Source organism: Ambystoma mexicanum, chromosome 4p (assembly GCF_040938575.1).
Source record: "Ambystoma mexicanum isolate Mex_15411 chromosome 4p, UKY_AmexF1_1, whole genome shotgun sequence".
In the NCBI taxonomy this organism is placed as follows: domain Eukaryota; kingdom Metazoa; phylum Chordata; class Amphibia; order Caudata; family Ambystomatidae; genus Ambystoma; species Ambystoma mexicanum.
The window spans coordinates 1130243584-1130260483 of NC_090927.1; the positions used below are offsets into that span (position 1 = coordinate 1130243584).

The 16900-nt window shown below is 45.6% G+C and overlaps 1 protein-coding gene across 1 annotated transcript in view; it reads left to right on the forward strand.

Annotated features, from left to right (window-relative positions):
* The window catches only part of LOC138453673 (alpha-tectorin-like), a 412421-nt gene that overhangs the window by 269986 nt on the left and 125535 nt on the right, over positions 1-16900 (forward strand). Inside the window, exon 7 of the mRNA XM_069606719.1 lies at positions 3092-3260. Coding sequence (XP_069462820.1) covers positions 3092-3260 — 169 coding nt within the window. The remainder of the gene's footprint in view (positions 1-3091; positions 3261-16900) is intronic.

The window sequence follows — 16900 nt, forward strand, 5'->3', positions numbered from 1 at the left end:
TGATCAGGGAGGTTTGTGGGTGGGGTGTTACCATCTTGTTAGAGTTATATGGAGGGGGTTAGAGTGAGAGTTAACATCTTGGAGACCTTATCTTGAGGAAGTTAGAGGGAGAGTGTTACACTCTGGAGAGAATTACAAGGAGAATGTTGGAGGGGAGGAAATATCCATCTAGAGAGAGTTACACTGAGGATATTGGAAGGAGAATTGGTATCATCTAGAGCGAAAGAGTTATTGCAGAAGTTGGAGACTACGTATTAAGGAGGAGAATTGTTATCACCTGGAGAATGTGTTATTATGCAGCTTTGAAAGAGGGGCTTGAAGATCATTGGAGAAGGAATCCTTATCTTTCAGAAATGATGATGGGAGAAGATAGTGGGGCATACCGAGTTTCAAGACCTTTGGAGATGGATGGAGAACAGGCCTGCTACTTGCCAGTGAGAACACAGGGCTGACCAGGTCTGTCAAGTGCAGACTCCAATGGTGGGAAGCAATATGTCTGGGTGCAAACCTTCTGTGCAAAAGGGCAGCTACATCAGGAGTAGAAACGAGGGGAAGGAGTGCCTTGGAGACCAGGACCTTAGATCAGAGAGGTCGTCATGTGACAGAGGATTACTCAGCCCCATACTGAGTCCCTGTGTGACTGGACCAGTATATACGTAGGTCTACTGCTGTCTACAACATCTGGAAGAGATCTCAAGACTCTGCCAAGCCATGATATGTTGGTCCTGAGGACCCTTCACACAAGCTCTCGGGTTCCCAGAAAACTTGACAAAGAGCTGCGTATTGGACTGGACATTGGAGTGGGGCACAGCATGAACCCAATACCTTTCTGCTGACCTGATTCATATTTTGGGATTTCACATTCTCTTTTGCTTTTAGGAATTATATGGTGAAATTATTTATTTGCCAGACTTTTCTTTCCCAACATCTTACAATTGACATGCCAGCACTTTCTGGGTGTGGGGTGGCAAATGTCTTGATGCCTTGATGCCTAAGGGCTTAGTGCGCTACTATAAATGTCAAAATAAATAAATACATAAATACCTGAGAGAACGTTGACTCCACCTAACTCATGCCTATTTTAGTTGCCAATTGCCTTCCATTTCAGTTATAGTTATTTCCTCTCTCCTCAGTGACCTGAATTCCATTATTCTTTGTTTCGATAATGAAGTAGTTGGGTTACTCAAAATCACTTGTCTTGTGTCCACACATGGAGCACTCTGGAACAGGTTGCAGGTTGAATTCCTGCTCGAATAGCATTTCCCTGAGGTCCTTCACAGCGAGGACAGATGGTTATACACAGGTACAGCCACAAGTGTGATAAAATAATGACCCCCTTCCCTTTCCCCTGGGCCTGTGCTGAGCAAAGGTCCCTGGTGGATCTATATTAATTTTGGTATTCACCACCTAACCTGACCATGTGGAGTGTGCAGTGGCTTTAGTGATAAATGGCCACAATCCTGAATTGAAAATGAAAGGCGAAGATGCAGCATGCCGGTAAGAGTCGTTCATGGTTAACACAGGCCAATCTCATCAATGAGTAGCAATGTAACATGTTCCGGATAATTTATCACTGTACATGAAACACGCTACACCTTCTTGCACAGACCATCAGCAACAGCATATGTTCCAGTGCTCTGATTGTTATAATCCAAACACACTGGAGGTCATTACGACCTTGGAGGTAGCCTTGCTGCAAATAGCGGCATGGCTACCCCCATTCCGGGTACCAGGTCCGGGTTCCTGGAATGGGGAAATACCGGGCCATTAAGACCTTGGAGGGCCAGGTATTTCCCCATTCCAGGAACCCATCCCCATTCCCATTCGAGCCCCCATAGGGCTCAATGGGAATGGGGAGCATGCTAACAACGGGCCCGTTAATGACAGGCCCGTTGTTAGCATGCTGGTCTGCTCACGGGACCCGCTAAGGACGCCTGGTAAAACAAGACATCCTTAGCGGGTCCCGCGAGGAGAACTCGTAATGAGGCGGTAGGGGGTTAACGAGGCTGTCAGCTCTACCGGCCTCGTTAACCCCCTACCGCGGATCTAGTAATGACCCCCACTGACACATTGCCATGCAAGCGCATCAGCAATGCACCAGCTGGCCCAGGAGCCAATCGGGAAGACCCATGTACCCATTAAGATCCAAATGTGCCTATCCCACCTATAGCTAGGTGTGACTGCATGCCAGGCTAAGAATAACCATAAAGCCTCTGGCCAGCAAGATCCATGTAACATGAAGCAAGTGAAGCAGGTAAAGGACAGTCCTTTGGCTCAACGCGTACCACCCTTGTGGCGGGAGGGAGAGGCTGGCCCAATCTTACTCAGAATAAAACACAGGCACAGACATATACATCCATACTAGAACCAGCTGAGATACAGAACCAAACCATCTCAGAGCCTGCGAGGAGACCTTAAAGGTCAGGTGGGGAAGGAGGCCTATTACTTTATCGAACTGACCCCAGCCCCGAAAACATTAGGAGATAATATTGCTATGTAATTGCATGGAGTTTACGGGAGTCGGATATGTAATAGCACCCAGCCTTCAACATAGCTAGATGCACGAGCACAAGCCATACATTAGCTTTGGTTTGACATTTTTAAAGGGTTTCAGGAGGAGAGGTGTGACATCTCATAAGTAAGGACTGGGCCTAGGAAGAGTAGGACCAGGAGAAATAAAGATTACCAGTAAGTAATTACAACATTCTACTGCAGAGAGCACATGTTGTGATGCATATAACTGCCCCTGAGCTACCTGAATGCAATAGTGGGTGTACCTGACTTTCAAGGGAAATAACTGCCAATGATTGTAGCACTTGAGTATATGATGACAATGGCTGGTATCTGATAGCAATATAGCAAAGCCTGTGCAATGTGAATATTTGGGTATATCGTGGCAATGCAGGGCACATTATGGTACTATCTGGCCAACAGCTGGCAAATGGTGAGTTTCAGGGCATATGATGGCAATACCTGCCAAATTCTTTCCCAAAGCCGATACAAAAGCCGGAACGTCTGGCATTGCAACTGTGTTTTATTTTTACCATAATTTTTATGCATTATCAAATTGATATTTTTTTTATTCATGCAGCTGTTCACAAATTGCAGTTGATGAGACACTATCGATTATCATTAATGGAATTGGTCCTGAGGCCATGTTTCGTATCCAGATGTTCAAGTTTGTTGGACTTTCCTATAATGATGTCTTCCTGCACTGCACTGTCCAGATCTGTCACAATACAGCAGCGATTTGTATGCCAGTGAGTATGGGGCATATGTTTGTGGTAGGGCATGTGAGGCGGGGCAGTGGCATGACTTGTAGACAGATAGCAACCACCAGTATTTGGTGTGCTGTGTTATGTAGGGGACCAGAAAATATCTTAGCGACTTAGTTTGAAAAAATAGAATGCCCCTTTTTTGATGTTATGGCCACACATAAAGTCATTCTGCCCACAGGGCAGGAATCAGAAAACTTCTCAACAAAAAGTTAATAAGAATGAACTTTCTGATATACTGCCTGCGGCCGATATATTGATAATGGTGGGTATAATGTTTAGAACGCTTTGACACACAATCCTCTCTGAACCAGAACAGTTATATGCTTTGATTTCCTTCCTTCGTGCTATAAAAGAACGTTTACACGATAGCCCGGTGGTCCCGCTCGTTGTGAGATCATGAGATCCGCATCTAGTATAAGTTATGGGAACCAGATGATGGGAGGAGGACTTGTATTGATTTGAGATGAACGTAGAATGCATAGCTTGGTTTTGTCTTTTTTCCTTTTCTTCTTGCTTCTTTCTTTTTAAAGGTTTGTAATACAACCAATAAAAATAAAAAAAAAAATAAAAACAGCATGGGTTCACCAATATGCTAATATTTGTATTTGTATTTATTAGGTTTATATAGCGCTTTACGCCAAAGTGCTTTACAATACAACAACAGGAATACATATAATATTATTAAATATATATATAATAGCCAATAGTGCTAGGACCTCTTACTATATGTTCGCTCTGGGCCGAGCTTTCAGTTTATTGACAGGTTACAGCATTCTTAGGTCTGAGGCTGCAAGGCAAGCCATTATGCCACACATCACTTACAAGGTCAGGCCAATGCCCGACCCCGTAGCAGCCTTGGTTCCCTCCAGCAGCCTTTGCTTCTTTACTCTTGTTGGTCAAATTTCCTGTTTCCTGCCTACCTTTTGCAGCCTTAACTGGCCTCAACTACCAGAGGATCAAATTACCACCCGCCTGAACACTTGTGCAACTTACACATTACATGGCCAACATTTTATGGTATCCGGTAATATTACCCCCACACAAATGGTCGCCATACATATAGTCGCCGGGAAAAGGCTGTGGCGACATTATGTATGGTGACCATTACTGGGGGAGCGGGGCTGTCCCCGCCCACTGTGGGCAGTCTCAACTTGGCCTCTAAACATTTCTTAAACAGTCCTGGCAAGCCCTTTTTGAGCTAGATGTGAGATGTCTGCTTAAATATCAAAGGGTACTTAGGAATGGGGCGCAGTCTAGCTTATGAGTAGCTCAAGTGTTTCTTAAAGACAGCCATCGAAACTAAGTACTATAGTGAGTCTGCCTTCAGAAATGTGAAGAAACAGTGCAGCAGTCAGGCGGTGCTCTGGTCATTTTGACACAGTAATCCAATCCGACCCAAGGAATTCATACACAGCAGAACCTGAATCTTTTGAAAAGTATAAGTTGCACATATTACAACTCTTACACCGTTTGGCTCTGGAATCAAGAACAGAAATGAATGTTACTCAGTCATAGCCCGTCTAATTGGGATTACCTGAATAGACTTAAGAATGTGCTATGTGCTATGTGGCATGAAATACTTGACAGCTGGTTTTGATATACAACACCAATAAAAACCTTTTTCACTAATTGAAGGATTAACTCATGATTATGCATAAAAGCACTAAGGATATCTTTTCTAGTTGAACTTGAGCACTGAACAATATGGCGTGCCACTAATAAGTTAGAATCCGCCTTATTTGTTATGATAATACAGTTATCCTGTTTAGTTGTTGTTTGTATATTTGCATTGCACGTATTTACATATTGTGGTACAGAGTCAAAATCACACATTTATTGCTACACTACATAAACTGCAAATCTTGTACTAGAACCTGTGTCCTCACGATTGAACAATAAGACCCGATGCAAAATACATTTCCACTGTTTTCTGGTCCCAAAGAGACAAACTCTGCAAGAGCTTCTGGTCCCACAGACTCGGGTGAGAGCCTAGCCTACAAAAGGGTTCTCCTTAGTGCTGCATTCTAAACACCCGTGGCAGGGAGAAATCAGACAAAACAACAAATCAGGCAAACCTCCATCAGCTGTGCCAGAAATCTGTAAAACAGAAGCGATAAACTAGGTCCATATTCTCTCGTGATTTCACTCTTTACCAACCCTTGATGCCTCATCACATGGACTGTACTCGGACTCCTCTGTTAAGTGATCAGAGGATAATTGAAAGATTACTCTTAACTCTTGTGTCATAGGGATTCAACCTTCAGATACCTTTTGGGGTAGATGTTTCCCTCTAAATTTACAGTTCCCAATTCTGTTGGTTCAGAACATGAGTTCAACTATTTACAGCAGCTGACCTCCAAACTTGGTAGGGTCTCTTGGAGAGCTTTTGATTCCTCTCTTCTTTTTCTAGGCCATTACACCCTTTTGGTTCACTGAAAATTCTTGTTAAATGTTTCTTACTTACCTAATGACTAACTATCATTTAGAAACTCGCTTTAAATACAACAAGCCTTCGGGCTTAAGACTCCTCCCTCTCTGAGCTAAGCAATAGTGTCTTTGAGCCTAGATACACTAACACTTGGGAAATCTGCTTCTTGGTGCTAGTGTTTCCTGCTGGAGTGGAAGAATGATGAGCCTGGGCATCAGAGTCTTCTGTGGATTCTGCTCAGCAGCCACCTGGTGGCTGATGTTTCTAGAGCAGACCTCCGCTGCTCATCGTACTAAAGTGAAGTGGTCAGAGGACAGAGCTCTGTGCTCTCCACTGTCACTTCATATGAGGCAGGGTAAGGGGGCAGCAAGTAATTTTTATAGCGCAATATAACGTGCAACCAAGTTTAGAACACTGATCTAACATTCATGGAGCCAGGCCAACTAAGCGTTCACAGCGCCCCCAACACTCATTCCGCACTCATGACCCTCAAAGTAGCTCAAACCAGTTTTATTCTTCTGGGCCTGCAGTCAAGGCTCAATATTCACATACGGTGATCAAGGACCTCTTCTTCAGGACACATCCAAATTGGAAAGGCTGTTATAGAACGCAACTGTGGTTCTTGCATCCTGGAGCTTCTAAGACTGCAGATTCCTAACATTCTCTCCTCAATCTTGAGTTGAGAGGACACCAGGCCCCTTAAGGGAACATGTAGTTAACGAAGTTAAGGAGAATTTAAATAGGCCAACACTATTTCATATTCTTACAACCCCTTTCAGAACTAACCTTCAGTAAAGCCTTGATCAGGCCATACTCATTATTTTCCCCAAATAGGCCTTGATGCAAAACAGCCACATGTCCTAAGGATATGACACCACCCCTTCACAAGACCCTGTCCCATGGCTGGGTTTCAGCGGGTTGGCCTGATGGAACGTGGCAATAAAACTCAGATCACAGATGTCACTACCTGTTCCCAAGACCTTTGCTGAGGCCTGTAGCCCTTCCAATCAACCAAATACTTTAGTAAACCCCAGTGTCTTCTACCATTCAAAACAGCCTATACTTCATAGTCCTCTAAGTTCTCTTCATTGATCAAGTGATCACCCTGGGGTGGATAACCTAATCTGGCACCTTCCCTGCAGATTCAACAAACTCACATATAAAGCACGATGAACTTCCAACCCTGTGGGTAATTTCAGCCTCAGTGTCAAAGAGTTCAACACCATCTCAATTTCGGGGCCTAGGCTTGTCTTTACCCTTCAATCTAATATGTTTAGTAGACAGCCAGAACAGCCTCGCCCCCCACCAGATAACACTGACCAGTGCGACAAAAGCAGTCTGCAAATCTCTTGAACATCGCTTTTCACAGCTACAGAGCGGCAATTGCTCCCTGCATGTTTTTCCCTCATCAGCAGTAACCTCTCTCCAGCATCCAGATTTGAGACCTCCCCACTCCCAACCTCCCTAAGGAAAGATGGGTGGTAACCTAAGTTACAGAGAAATGGGAGTATCGAGGTACTATCTTTAGTTGAGTTGATTTAAATATATTTGGCTTGCCAGATGATATACACCCAACTCTTCCCAATTTAGAGATAGTTTCAGAGGTACTTTTCAAGCTCCTGCTTTGCTATCTTAGTTTGGCCAATGGTTGCGGGATGGTAGCCCGAAGATAAATGGAAGTTAATTCCTAAATCCTTACTGAATGCTCACCAAAACCTTGGGACAAATTGCGGCCCCTGATGCAAGATGACTTGAGTAGGAGAACGACATTCTGTCGGAAGCTTTCTACAGCTCCTTTCACTGGGATGGCATGTCCAGCTTTGGTCAATAGATGCTCTACCAGCAAGTTGGGTAAACATCCTTTATCCGGAGGAAGATCCATGTATGCCAAGGTCATGGAGGAGTGGGTGGCAGGAACTAAAAGTCCTACAGGATACCCCCTTCTGATTTGTCTTGAGCACAGGTTTCACACATCTTTACGCAGTTTAAGGAATTGCCTTGCATAGCCTCCCACCAAACTGATAGGCATAGAAGTTTGACTCATGGCGCGCTCTCAGGGTTGACTCCCTTAATCCCTCAGTAGGCAGATGCAAATTGCAATCCACATCAGTGAGGCCATCCTTGATCTGTCAAACTGGGTCCTTGCTGGCCCAATCCTGCCTGTGTGCCAAAGTCATACTGTCTTGAATTTCTGGATGAGAATTTTCTTGTAACCTTGTGCCTCCTGCCACAAAATGTTCCACTGGACTTAATGCAACCGGGGCATCTGCCACACTATTCATGCTGCCCAGAAACTGACACGATAAGGCCCCTGCCTTTCCATAAGACTCCCCGACTTGAAAGTTACCATAAAGTCATGCTCAGCTAACAATAACAATCAGGTTAGCTCCCTGACCTCATGGTTTTGGCTGATCTCTAGAAGAGCAGGTTTCTGTCGTCCGTTAGAATAGTGACAATTTTCTCTTTAGATAATGATTCCATTCCTCAATTGCTGACCTTATAGTCAGGAGTTCTTGTTCAGAGATGTATTACTATTTCATGGTTGACAGCTTCTTGGAAAAAAAGGCCATGGGATAGAGTTGCCCTGTTTCCTAGTGCCGTTGGGAAAGTTTGAAGTATCTGCCTCCATAAAGTAGGAGTGAGTGACATTAGGTGAAAGAGTACTTGTCCGGACAGTAAACCTTTGGAAAGCACTTTTGGCCTCAGGAGTCCAAGCAACTTTACCCCACCCCTCAATAGTTTATTAATCATACTCACTAGATGGGAAAAATCCTTAATGTGAGTCCATCTCCATCTCATGGGTAAACATGACAAACACCAGCATCAGTGATGATTTCATCTTCTCAAGTTTGGTATATGGGTGGTTGTCAGGCAACTTCAGAAAAAAACAGCTATAATAAAGTGGGAGGAGTGCGGAAGAAGCCAGAGTGTCTGGAGAAAGAGACAGAAGAGGAAGAGCTGGAAGGCAAGAGGGGGCAACACCCCTGGTGCATAGTGATGAGAATGAGAAGTTAAAGTTACATTGGAGGAGGTGAAGAAAAAGCAAGGACAGGTGTTCATAAAATCTAAGGTGTGTCAGGAGGTTGGTGGGGAAAATATAAAGGAAATAATTGAAGATTTCTTCTTATTGACGGCGATTGGAGGATTCTGCGTCAAGGAAAGGTCAGGAGGTTGCTAGAGGATGTTGAGAAGTTGAAGGAGGAAGTTTGGAAAAAGCAGGAGAGGATTGGTGACTTGGTGTAGGGGGTAGGAGATTTATTGATGGAGGTTGTTGAAGGAGGGCTACAGGAGAATAAGGAGTAGAGCTCAGGGGAGTAGTAGAAGGAGAGAGAAAGGTGGTGGAGGAGGGGAGTCATACAGAGATTACAGGGGAGAGACTGAGTGGGAGGAGGAAAGTACCAAAGCGGTGGTCAGGTAAGACACTGAGGAAGTGAAGACTGGAAATCCCATACAGGCAGGAGGGGGTGAAGCTCAGAGGAGTGAAACAGAGGTAAAGACTGAGGAGGAGTATCTAGGAAGAGATGAACAGTCATTTAAATAAAGATAACAGGTTTGTGGGGGAACTTATATGAGAAATGGAAGGTGGAGACATTACGTAAGTAATCAGAGGAGATACCCAGGAGTTTCAGGAGGAGAGTGGTACAGTGGTGAGTGAAGAAGACCTACCAGAGGTGGAAGATGAGAATGAAGTAGAGGGGGTTATTTGGGAGTATATGCAGGTGAGCACCGTGTTTCCAGAAAAGGAGATGAATAATGAGCTAGAGGAGGAAAAAGTGAGAGAAGTTTGAAGCCAGAAGATGGGGACTGGAACGAGCTTAAGAGGGAGGATAAGGAGAGAAGAAGGGTGAAGGATCTGTAACCAGAGCCAGTTGAAATATACAAGATGGGGAAGGTGGGAGACGGGGCGACTGGGTGCGCTATATAGTCAGAGAAGGCTTTAGAGAATGAAAGGTACCCAGACAGCATCAGGAGGAATGAGAGGACATGTCTGGTCATTGCACCAGACAGTAGAGACGGAAAGAGGAATGAAATGGTGATAAAGCACCAAGGAGGGAATTTATCACAGAGAGGTGATAGGAAGAGGTGTGACCAGAATCAGGTAAAGCATGGGAGTTCTATTTGGTAAGCCAGAATCCTCAGGAGGCAATCAACCCAGCCTGTCGCACATCCCTCTCCATGAGAAACTGTGACACTTTAGATAATGATTCTATTCCTCAATTGCTGACTTGATAGCCAGGATCTCTTGGTCAGAGATAATATACTATTTCAGCTGTTGACAGATTCTTGGAAAAAAAGGCCATGGGATAGAGCTGCCCTGTTTCCTGGTGTCATTGGGAAAGTACCGCTCCAAGAGCTAAGTTTGAAGTATCCGCCTCCATAAGGTAGGAGTGAGTGACATTAGGTGAAAGGATACTGGTCCGGACAGTAAACCTTTGGAAAGCCCTGTTGGCCTCAGGAGTTCAAGCAAACTTTACCCCACCCCTCAATAGTTTATTAACCACACTCACAAGCTGGGAAAAATCCTTAATGAACCACTGATAAAAGTTAGCAAATTCTAGAAACCTTTTCTTTCTTTAACACAAAACACAGTTGGCCAGTTTCAGATGGCTTGAACCGTCTGTGAGTCCATCTCCATCCCCTGGGTAAACATGACAAAACCCAGCATCAGTAATGATTTCATCTTCTCATTTGGTATATGGGTGGTTGTCAGGCAACTTCTTAAAAACCAGCTATAATAAAGTGGAAGGAGTTCAGAGGAAGCCAGAAGGAGTCTGGAGAAGGATACAGATGAGGAAGAGCTGGAATGGAAGAGGGGACAATTGCCCTGGTGGATACTGGTGAGAATGAGAGGTGCAAGTTAATGTTACATTGGAGGAGATGGGGAAAGAGCAAGGAGAGGTGTTCATAAAATCTAAGCTGTTGTGTCTGGAGGTTGCTGGGAAACATATAAAGGAGAAAAATCGAAGATTTCTTGTGGTTGAAGGCGATTGGAGAATTTTGCAGAGAAGGAGTCAAGGAGAACGTCAGGAGGTTGCTAGAGGATGTTGAGATGTTGAAGGAGGAAGTTGGGAAAAGCAACAGAAGATTGGTGACCTGGTGGAGGGGGTAGGAGATGTATTGATTAGATAGTTGAAGGAGGGCTACAGGAGAATAAGGCGTAGAGCCCACTGGAGTAGTAGAAGGAGACTGCAAGGTGGTGGAGGAGGGCAGTCATAAGGAGATAACAGGGGAGAGACTAAGGAGGGGAGGAGGAAAGTACCAAAGCTGTGGTCAGGGAAGACACTCAAGAAGGGAAGACTGGAAAACCCATACAGACAGGAGGAGGTGGAGCTCAGAGGAGTGAAGAAGAGTTAGAGATGGAGGAGGAGTAGGTAGGAAGAGATGATCAGTTGTTTAAAAGAAGGTACCATGTTTGTGAGGCAACTGATATGTGAAATGGAAGGTGGAGACAGTAAGAAAATAATCAGAGCAGATACCCAGGAGATTGAGGAGGAGAGTGGTACAGTGTTGAGTGATGAAGACCTACCAGAGGTGGACGATGAGAATGAAGTAGAGGGGGTTATTTGGGAGGTTGAGCAGGTGAGCACTTTATTTTCATACAAGGAGATTAATAATGAGCTAGAGAAGGAAAAAGTGAGAGAAGTTTGAAGCCAGAAGATGAGGAGTGGAATGAGCTTAAGAGGGAGGATGTGGAGAGAAGAAGGGTGAAGGAGCTGGAACCAGAGGCAGTTGAGATATATAAGATGGGGAAGGTGGGAGATGGGGCGACTGGGTGAGCTATTTAGTCAGAGAAGACTTTAGAGAAAGCCAGGTACACAGACAGCATCAGGAGGTATGAGAGGGACAGTCTGGTCATTGCACCAGACAGTAGAGCTGGGAAGAGGAATGGGCGAGTGACGAAGCACCAAGGAGGGAAATTATCATAGAGAGGTGATAGGAAGAGTTGTGACCACAACCAGGTAAAGCATGGGAATTCTATGTGGTAAGCCAGAATCCTAAGGAGGCAATCAACCCAGCCTGTTGCAAATCCCTCTCCATGAGAAACTGTGACGCTTCCTTCAAGCAGCCCAAATGCAATTGTTTGGAGTTCCCTAAATAGGGTCCAAGAACCCCTTTATAACCACACTGGGAAGACCCAAAGAGAGACCTCTGCAAATGAAAGCCGAGTGACGGAGAGATAGACTTTTTAGTTACTTTCACTACCCCCTTTCTTACTTTGGCCTCATCCTGTACACCAATCCCAAATAAACCCTTATTGCGCTTTAAGTTTGAGTATGATTGTCTGTTTAGACACAGAGCTGTCCTGACACTGCCTAACCTCACCCTGGTGTTGAATGAGGTCTTGAGAGTAGATGAGGATATTGTCTAAATAGACCAATCTGAACACATCCAGAAACTCCTGAAGGGCCTCACCGATGAAGAACTAAAAGGCAGCTAAAGCATAAGAAAAACCAAAAGGGATTATTTGATATTTATAGAGCCCAAACCTGGTTCTGAATGGCGTCTTCTACTCATTCACCTCCCGAATGTGGACCAGGAGATATGCGCTACATAAATTCTGCTTGGTGAACCAGTTGGCACTTTGAATTTGACCCAACATTGGGGAAAATTAGTGGAGGAGGGTAGCGATTCTTGATGGTAATTTTATCAAGTGGGCGATAGTGTATGCAGGCCCTTTAAGGTACTGCCCTTCCTGGGCACAAAGAACAAGGGCACGCTGCTGGGGATTGAGACTTTCTGATACATCTCTTGACAAGTCTCTCCTCCAGCTGGTTCTTCAAATACACATATCCTTTCCCTGTAAATGCATAGATTCTGGTACACTGTATGGGGGCTCCGACTTCCAGCTCAATCTTGCTATTATAAGGACGGTATTGTGAAATCAAGATGGCAGGTAGGAAGTTCCCCTACAATAGCACTGTGGCAGTGATGGAATTCGGAACCTTCTGCCAATTAGACTCCTGCTTCAGCTTCTTGGTGTATTGACTTCCTCTCACCCTTGCTGCCAAACAGCATTCCAAGCAGGACATGGATTTGAATTCAATGGTCCTGTTAGCCTAATCTATGCTGGGATCATGCAAGGTTAACCATAGGATGCCAGAATTACCCACAAATGAGAAGCATCAATCCACTTGAATACTATCTCCGCCCTAAGCTCCCATAACACCTCCAACCCTAAGGTGAAGGTTTCAAGTGTGATTGGCCCAGATTGGCCGAGAAAAGAGTTGGGTACCATCTAGTGATAGCACTGGCACAGTTTGCCCCTTCATATGGTAGGTGTTGTGACTTAGGCCCTTCCTGGGCTCGTGCTAAAGTCACGTGTGTAGGGACATGTGGGACACGTGTCATCAAGTCAATAAAAGGCGCGCACAGTCGGCTGGGCGCCAGTAAATCACCAGCATGTTTCTGTGTGTTGCGTTTTCAAGCATGCTGATTGACTCCAGGTTCCAGCCCTGCCGGAGCCCTTAACAACTTGTGATGGGAATGGCATATGGCTGTATGCCGATCACGGTGAAGAGGATGCAGCCTGTCCCCGCGGCACCGCTGGGGTGTGGCAAAGTGCACTCCCACATGGGGACTGGGCACAGCACATCGGGCCTACAATCCCTTTCGGCGTGGCCTGGTCAGCTGCTGCCATAGTTGGTCGGACCTCACGCTGCCGCCGGCGACCCTGGCGTGCACAGTCGGGCTCCCACATGGGGAGCCCTGGGCCGTACAGCACGGTCTGCTGAGATATGATGAGCGTACTCCCATAGTGGAGAGAGACCATGGCGCTGCTTGGACGTCCTGCAGCCTTCCTTGCCGCCTGCCTGGGGGAGACAAATGGCGTGGCCGTCGGCCGCAGCCAACCGCTCCCACATGGGGAGTCTTGGAGTCGAGTGGCTCGGGCCGCTGCAAAATGCAAAATTAAAAGGAAACTCCCACCTACGGGAGCAATAGTCTGTGCAGCACATGAGCTGCAGCCAAACGGGACTCGCAGGGCTCCTGCTGCAGTAATGAACATATCACAGCACCTGGGGGGAGTGCATCCTCCTGCAAACACTGGTGACTCCGGAATGGCAGGGGAAGAAAGTGGTATGGAGTGAAAAGAGATGTGATGCCGCACACAGTGAAGAAAAATTCCTGCCAGGAAGCGGGGGTGAGTGAGTGAGAGCGGTCTCCGTGGCCCCAGGGTAAGATGGCCCACCTCCCCAGCAAGTTTCCCACTGGAGGAGAGGAGGCGCTGCCTACGCTGCATCAGGTGGATTTAACTCCTGCCTGGGGGAGTTAGACAGCAGCGTGGTCTCCGTCATGGTATGAAGCCAGAGACTAGGTGCCCCGGCAGAAGAGAAAAAAGGAGCGGCCCTGCAGCCACATTCAAATCATTGCTGCCCACCTGGGGGAAAGGACCCGGGCCACCATTTGTCCTGGCCCCTACCACACCGGGTTACAGCCTTCCGGGAGGAAGGTGCTCATGCGGCTAGGGTGCTCACGAATGGTGTAAGAAAACCACAGACATCCTGCAACAGATGTGGCCCCCAGCATATCCAAGTTTGGCTTTTCCTACTTTCGCCACAATGCATCAGTGGACTAATAAAGTGTGCCCATATGCACTGCTGACCCTCAGTGCCCCAAATAGTCTTGTTACCGATTTATGGTCCACATTCCGGTCCAAATGCAAATGTATATGGTTAATAAGTTTAATGGTCAGTGTACAATGTTGTGTTTTGCTTGATACCCTTGGCATGGGATGTTGTGACTCCTGGGTTCGTGCTAAAGTCACGTGTGTAGGGACATTTGGGACATGTGTCATCAAGTTATAAAAGGTGCGCACGGCCGCACGTGTGCCAGTTAATCACCAGCATGTCTCTGTGTGTTGTATGTTCAAGCATGCTGATTGACCCCATGGGCCTGACCCTGCCAGAGCCCTTAACAGTAGGGAATGCCCACTGCCTTAGCAAACCCCCAATCAATGACGTTTCTAGTGGCTCCAAAGTCTATATCTATCGTTCCACAACATAAACACTCACCTTAGAAAAACAAGGATATATTTAGAATAATGTGCAGGATAGCCAACTGTAGGTATTGGTGACTTGCTGAGACATAAGGGTTGCGGGCTAGAACTTCTGCAGTCACCTTTGGCAATCATTGACCTTGTTGCCACATACACAGCGGTTATCGCTTCTCCGTTTTTTCTATGTCCTCTTGGGCAAAGGGAGCATGCCCACTTTCTGACTTCCTTTGAGGTCTAAAGTCTCCATTGTTTAACTCCTCTGTATGTCTCTCCAATTTAGAAACTGGCCTCACTACTGGGAACCCCACTTACGCTCTGACCTTTGCTCTCCCAACCTGAAAACTGACTACATAACGAAACCAATAAAGGCTTCGCAAACAAGAAAGTCTATCAACAACAACCACCAAAGAATCTTTCCACTGATTCCTCAGCCCACAATAGAACAGGGAGGCCCAATTCTCTGCTGGCAACCTGTTTTCCAGAGCTAAAGAATTAAAGTGGATAAGTTAACCTACTAGATCCACGCTCCCTGGCCTGAAATTGAATAATTCTCCATCAACCTCTTGGGAGACCTCTTTCCAGTCAAACATCTTCTTGAAGGCAGTTTAGAAATTAGCTTAATTCATCAACACTAGGACTTCCTTTGCCACCAACAGGACTGAACCCCAGAATGCTGCTTCCTCCAGAATGTAAGCTAGCCTAAATGCTACTTTGGACACATCGGTAGCGAAAGACTCTGGACGACACAGGAATTGAAGTTCAGAGTTTAGGCCCGATATTCAGAGACTCCATACAGGGACCTGACCTTCAGGACAGATACAAAATGAAAAGCAGTTAATAGAAAGTGTCAAACATTTCTCTTGACTGGAGATTCTAACCCTACAGGTTCCCAGTATTTACTCCTCAAACCTGAGTTGGGTGGACACCAAGTCCCTGAAGGGAAACTGTAATTAAGGGAATTAAGATAAAAGTAAATAGGCCAACACTCTTTCGCATTCTCACAACACGTTTCAGAACTCCCCAACAAGAAAAACCTCTACCAGGTCATGATCATTATTTTCCCCAAATGGGCTTGGGTGCAAACGACCCACTCACTCTAAGGGCCCCCACTGGTGCCCTGACCACCACTGACGCCCTAATTCCCAGATTCCAAGGACCTGACCCACAGGACATGACACATACCTACAATTACAAACACTTTACATTTTTAAAACTGTTTGGTTTTTAAATACCGAAGCTACAAACTCATCACTAAATGCAGTGAGGCAATACAACCAATGCAGCACCAAAGCCCATGCAGATGGCAACGTGTCACCCCTAAACGGTAATAATCTCAATCAAAATACCTGCTACATAAACACAACCAAGCACTGAAGAAGCAGCATGGGACATACTATTTCACCTAATGCAGCTACTAGAGAAGAACACACTAAATACATCAATAACACTTTCCCATTGAACCCACACAGTGCAAAGAGGGATTGTGAGGTTGGCATAGTGGAAGGAGACACAGACAACAGATTCAATGTATAAAAACGCTATTATTATAGGAAATGTCAGGATGGAGTAGGGACATACTTGCCCTATGCTAAGGTGGGATTTCCCTACCTAAAGAAACTAAGTAACGTCTGTGTCATTAGGTTCAACTGAAAAGTCTGCTGTGTCCAAAACCTATGTTTGCCCTCACAACTGAGACACAACCATGTGTAGGGGTCTCAACCATAAACTAAGCAGTGTTCCAAAAGTAAAGTTCAGAGCTATTTCCAGCTCTGGCATATTTTTCAGCCTCTTTTCCCCAAATGTCAACCAGTTTATCACAATGTTCAATTTACCTTCTGTTGGACTTGAAGTAATACAGTCCTACACTTTTGTAAATGTCAGGATGCCCTTCCCCAAGTTCAATATAGTTCCAGTGCAGCACGTCTGAGACATCCCTTCCCCAAGTTCAATGTCAAAGGATGTCACAAAATGAAGGATCTTGAACCTTTGTTCTTTAGACTGTGTTTCAACAATTCTCTACAGTTTGGGACTCCCTTCCCCAAGTCTGCCAAACACCAATGGTAGCTTTCCTTCAATACAACAGCAAGCTTTCTTGTTAGTTTATAGGGGTTCTCTGGTCTTGGCGCAGTTGTTAGCCCATACGGTCCACCCATTACAGGTTACCCAACCAGGACTTCAGGGTCTCTTTGAATAGTTCAA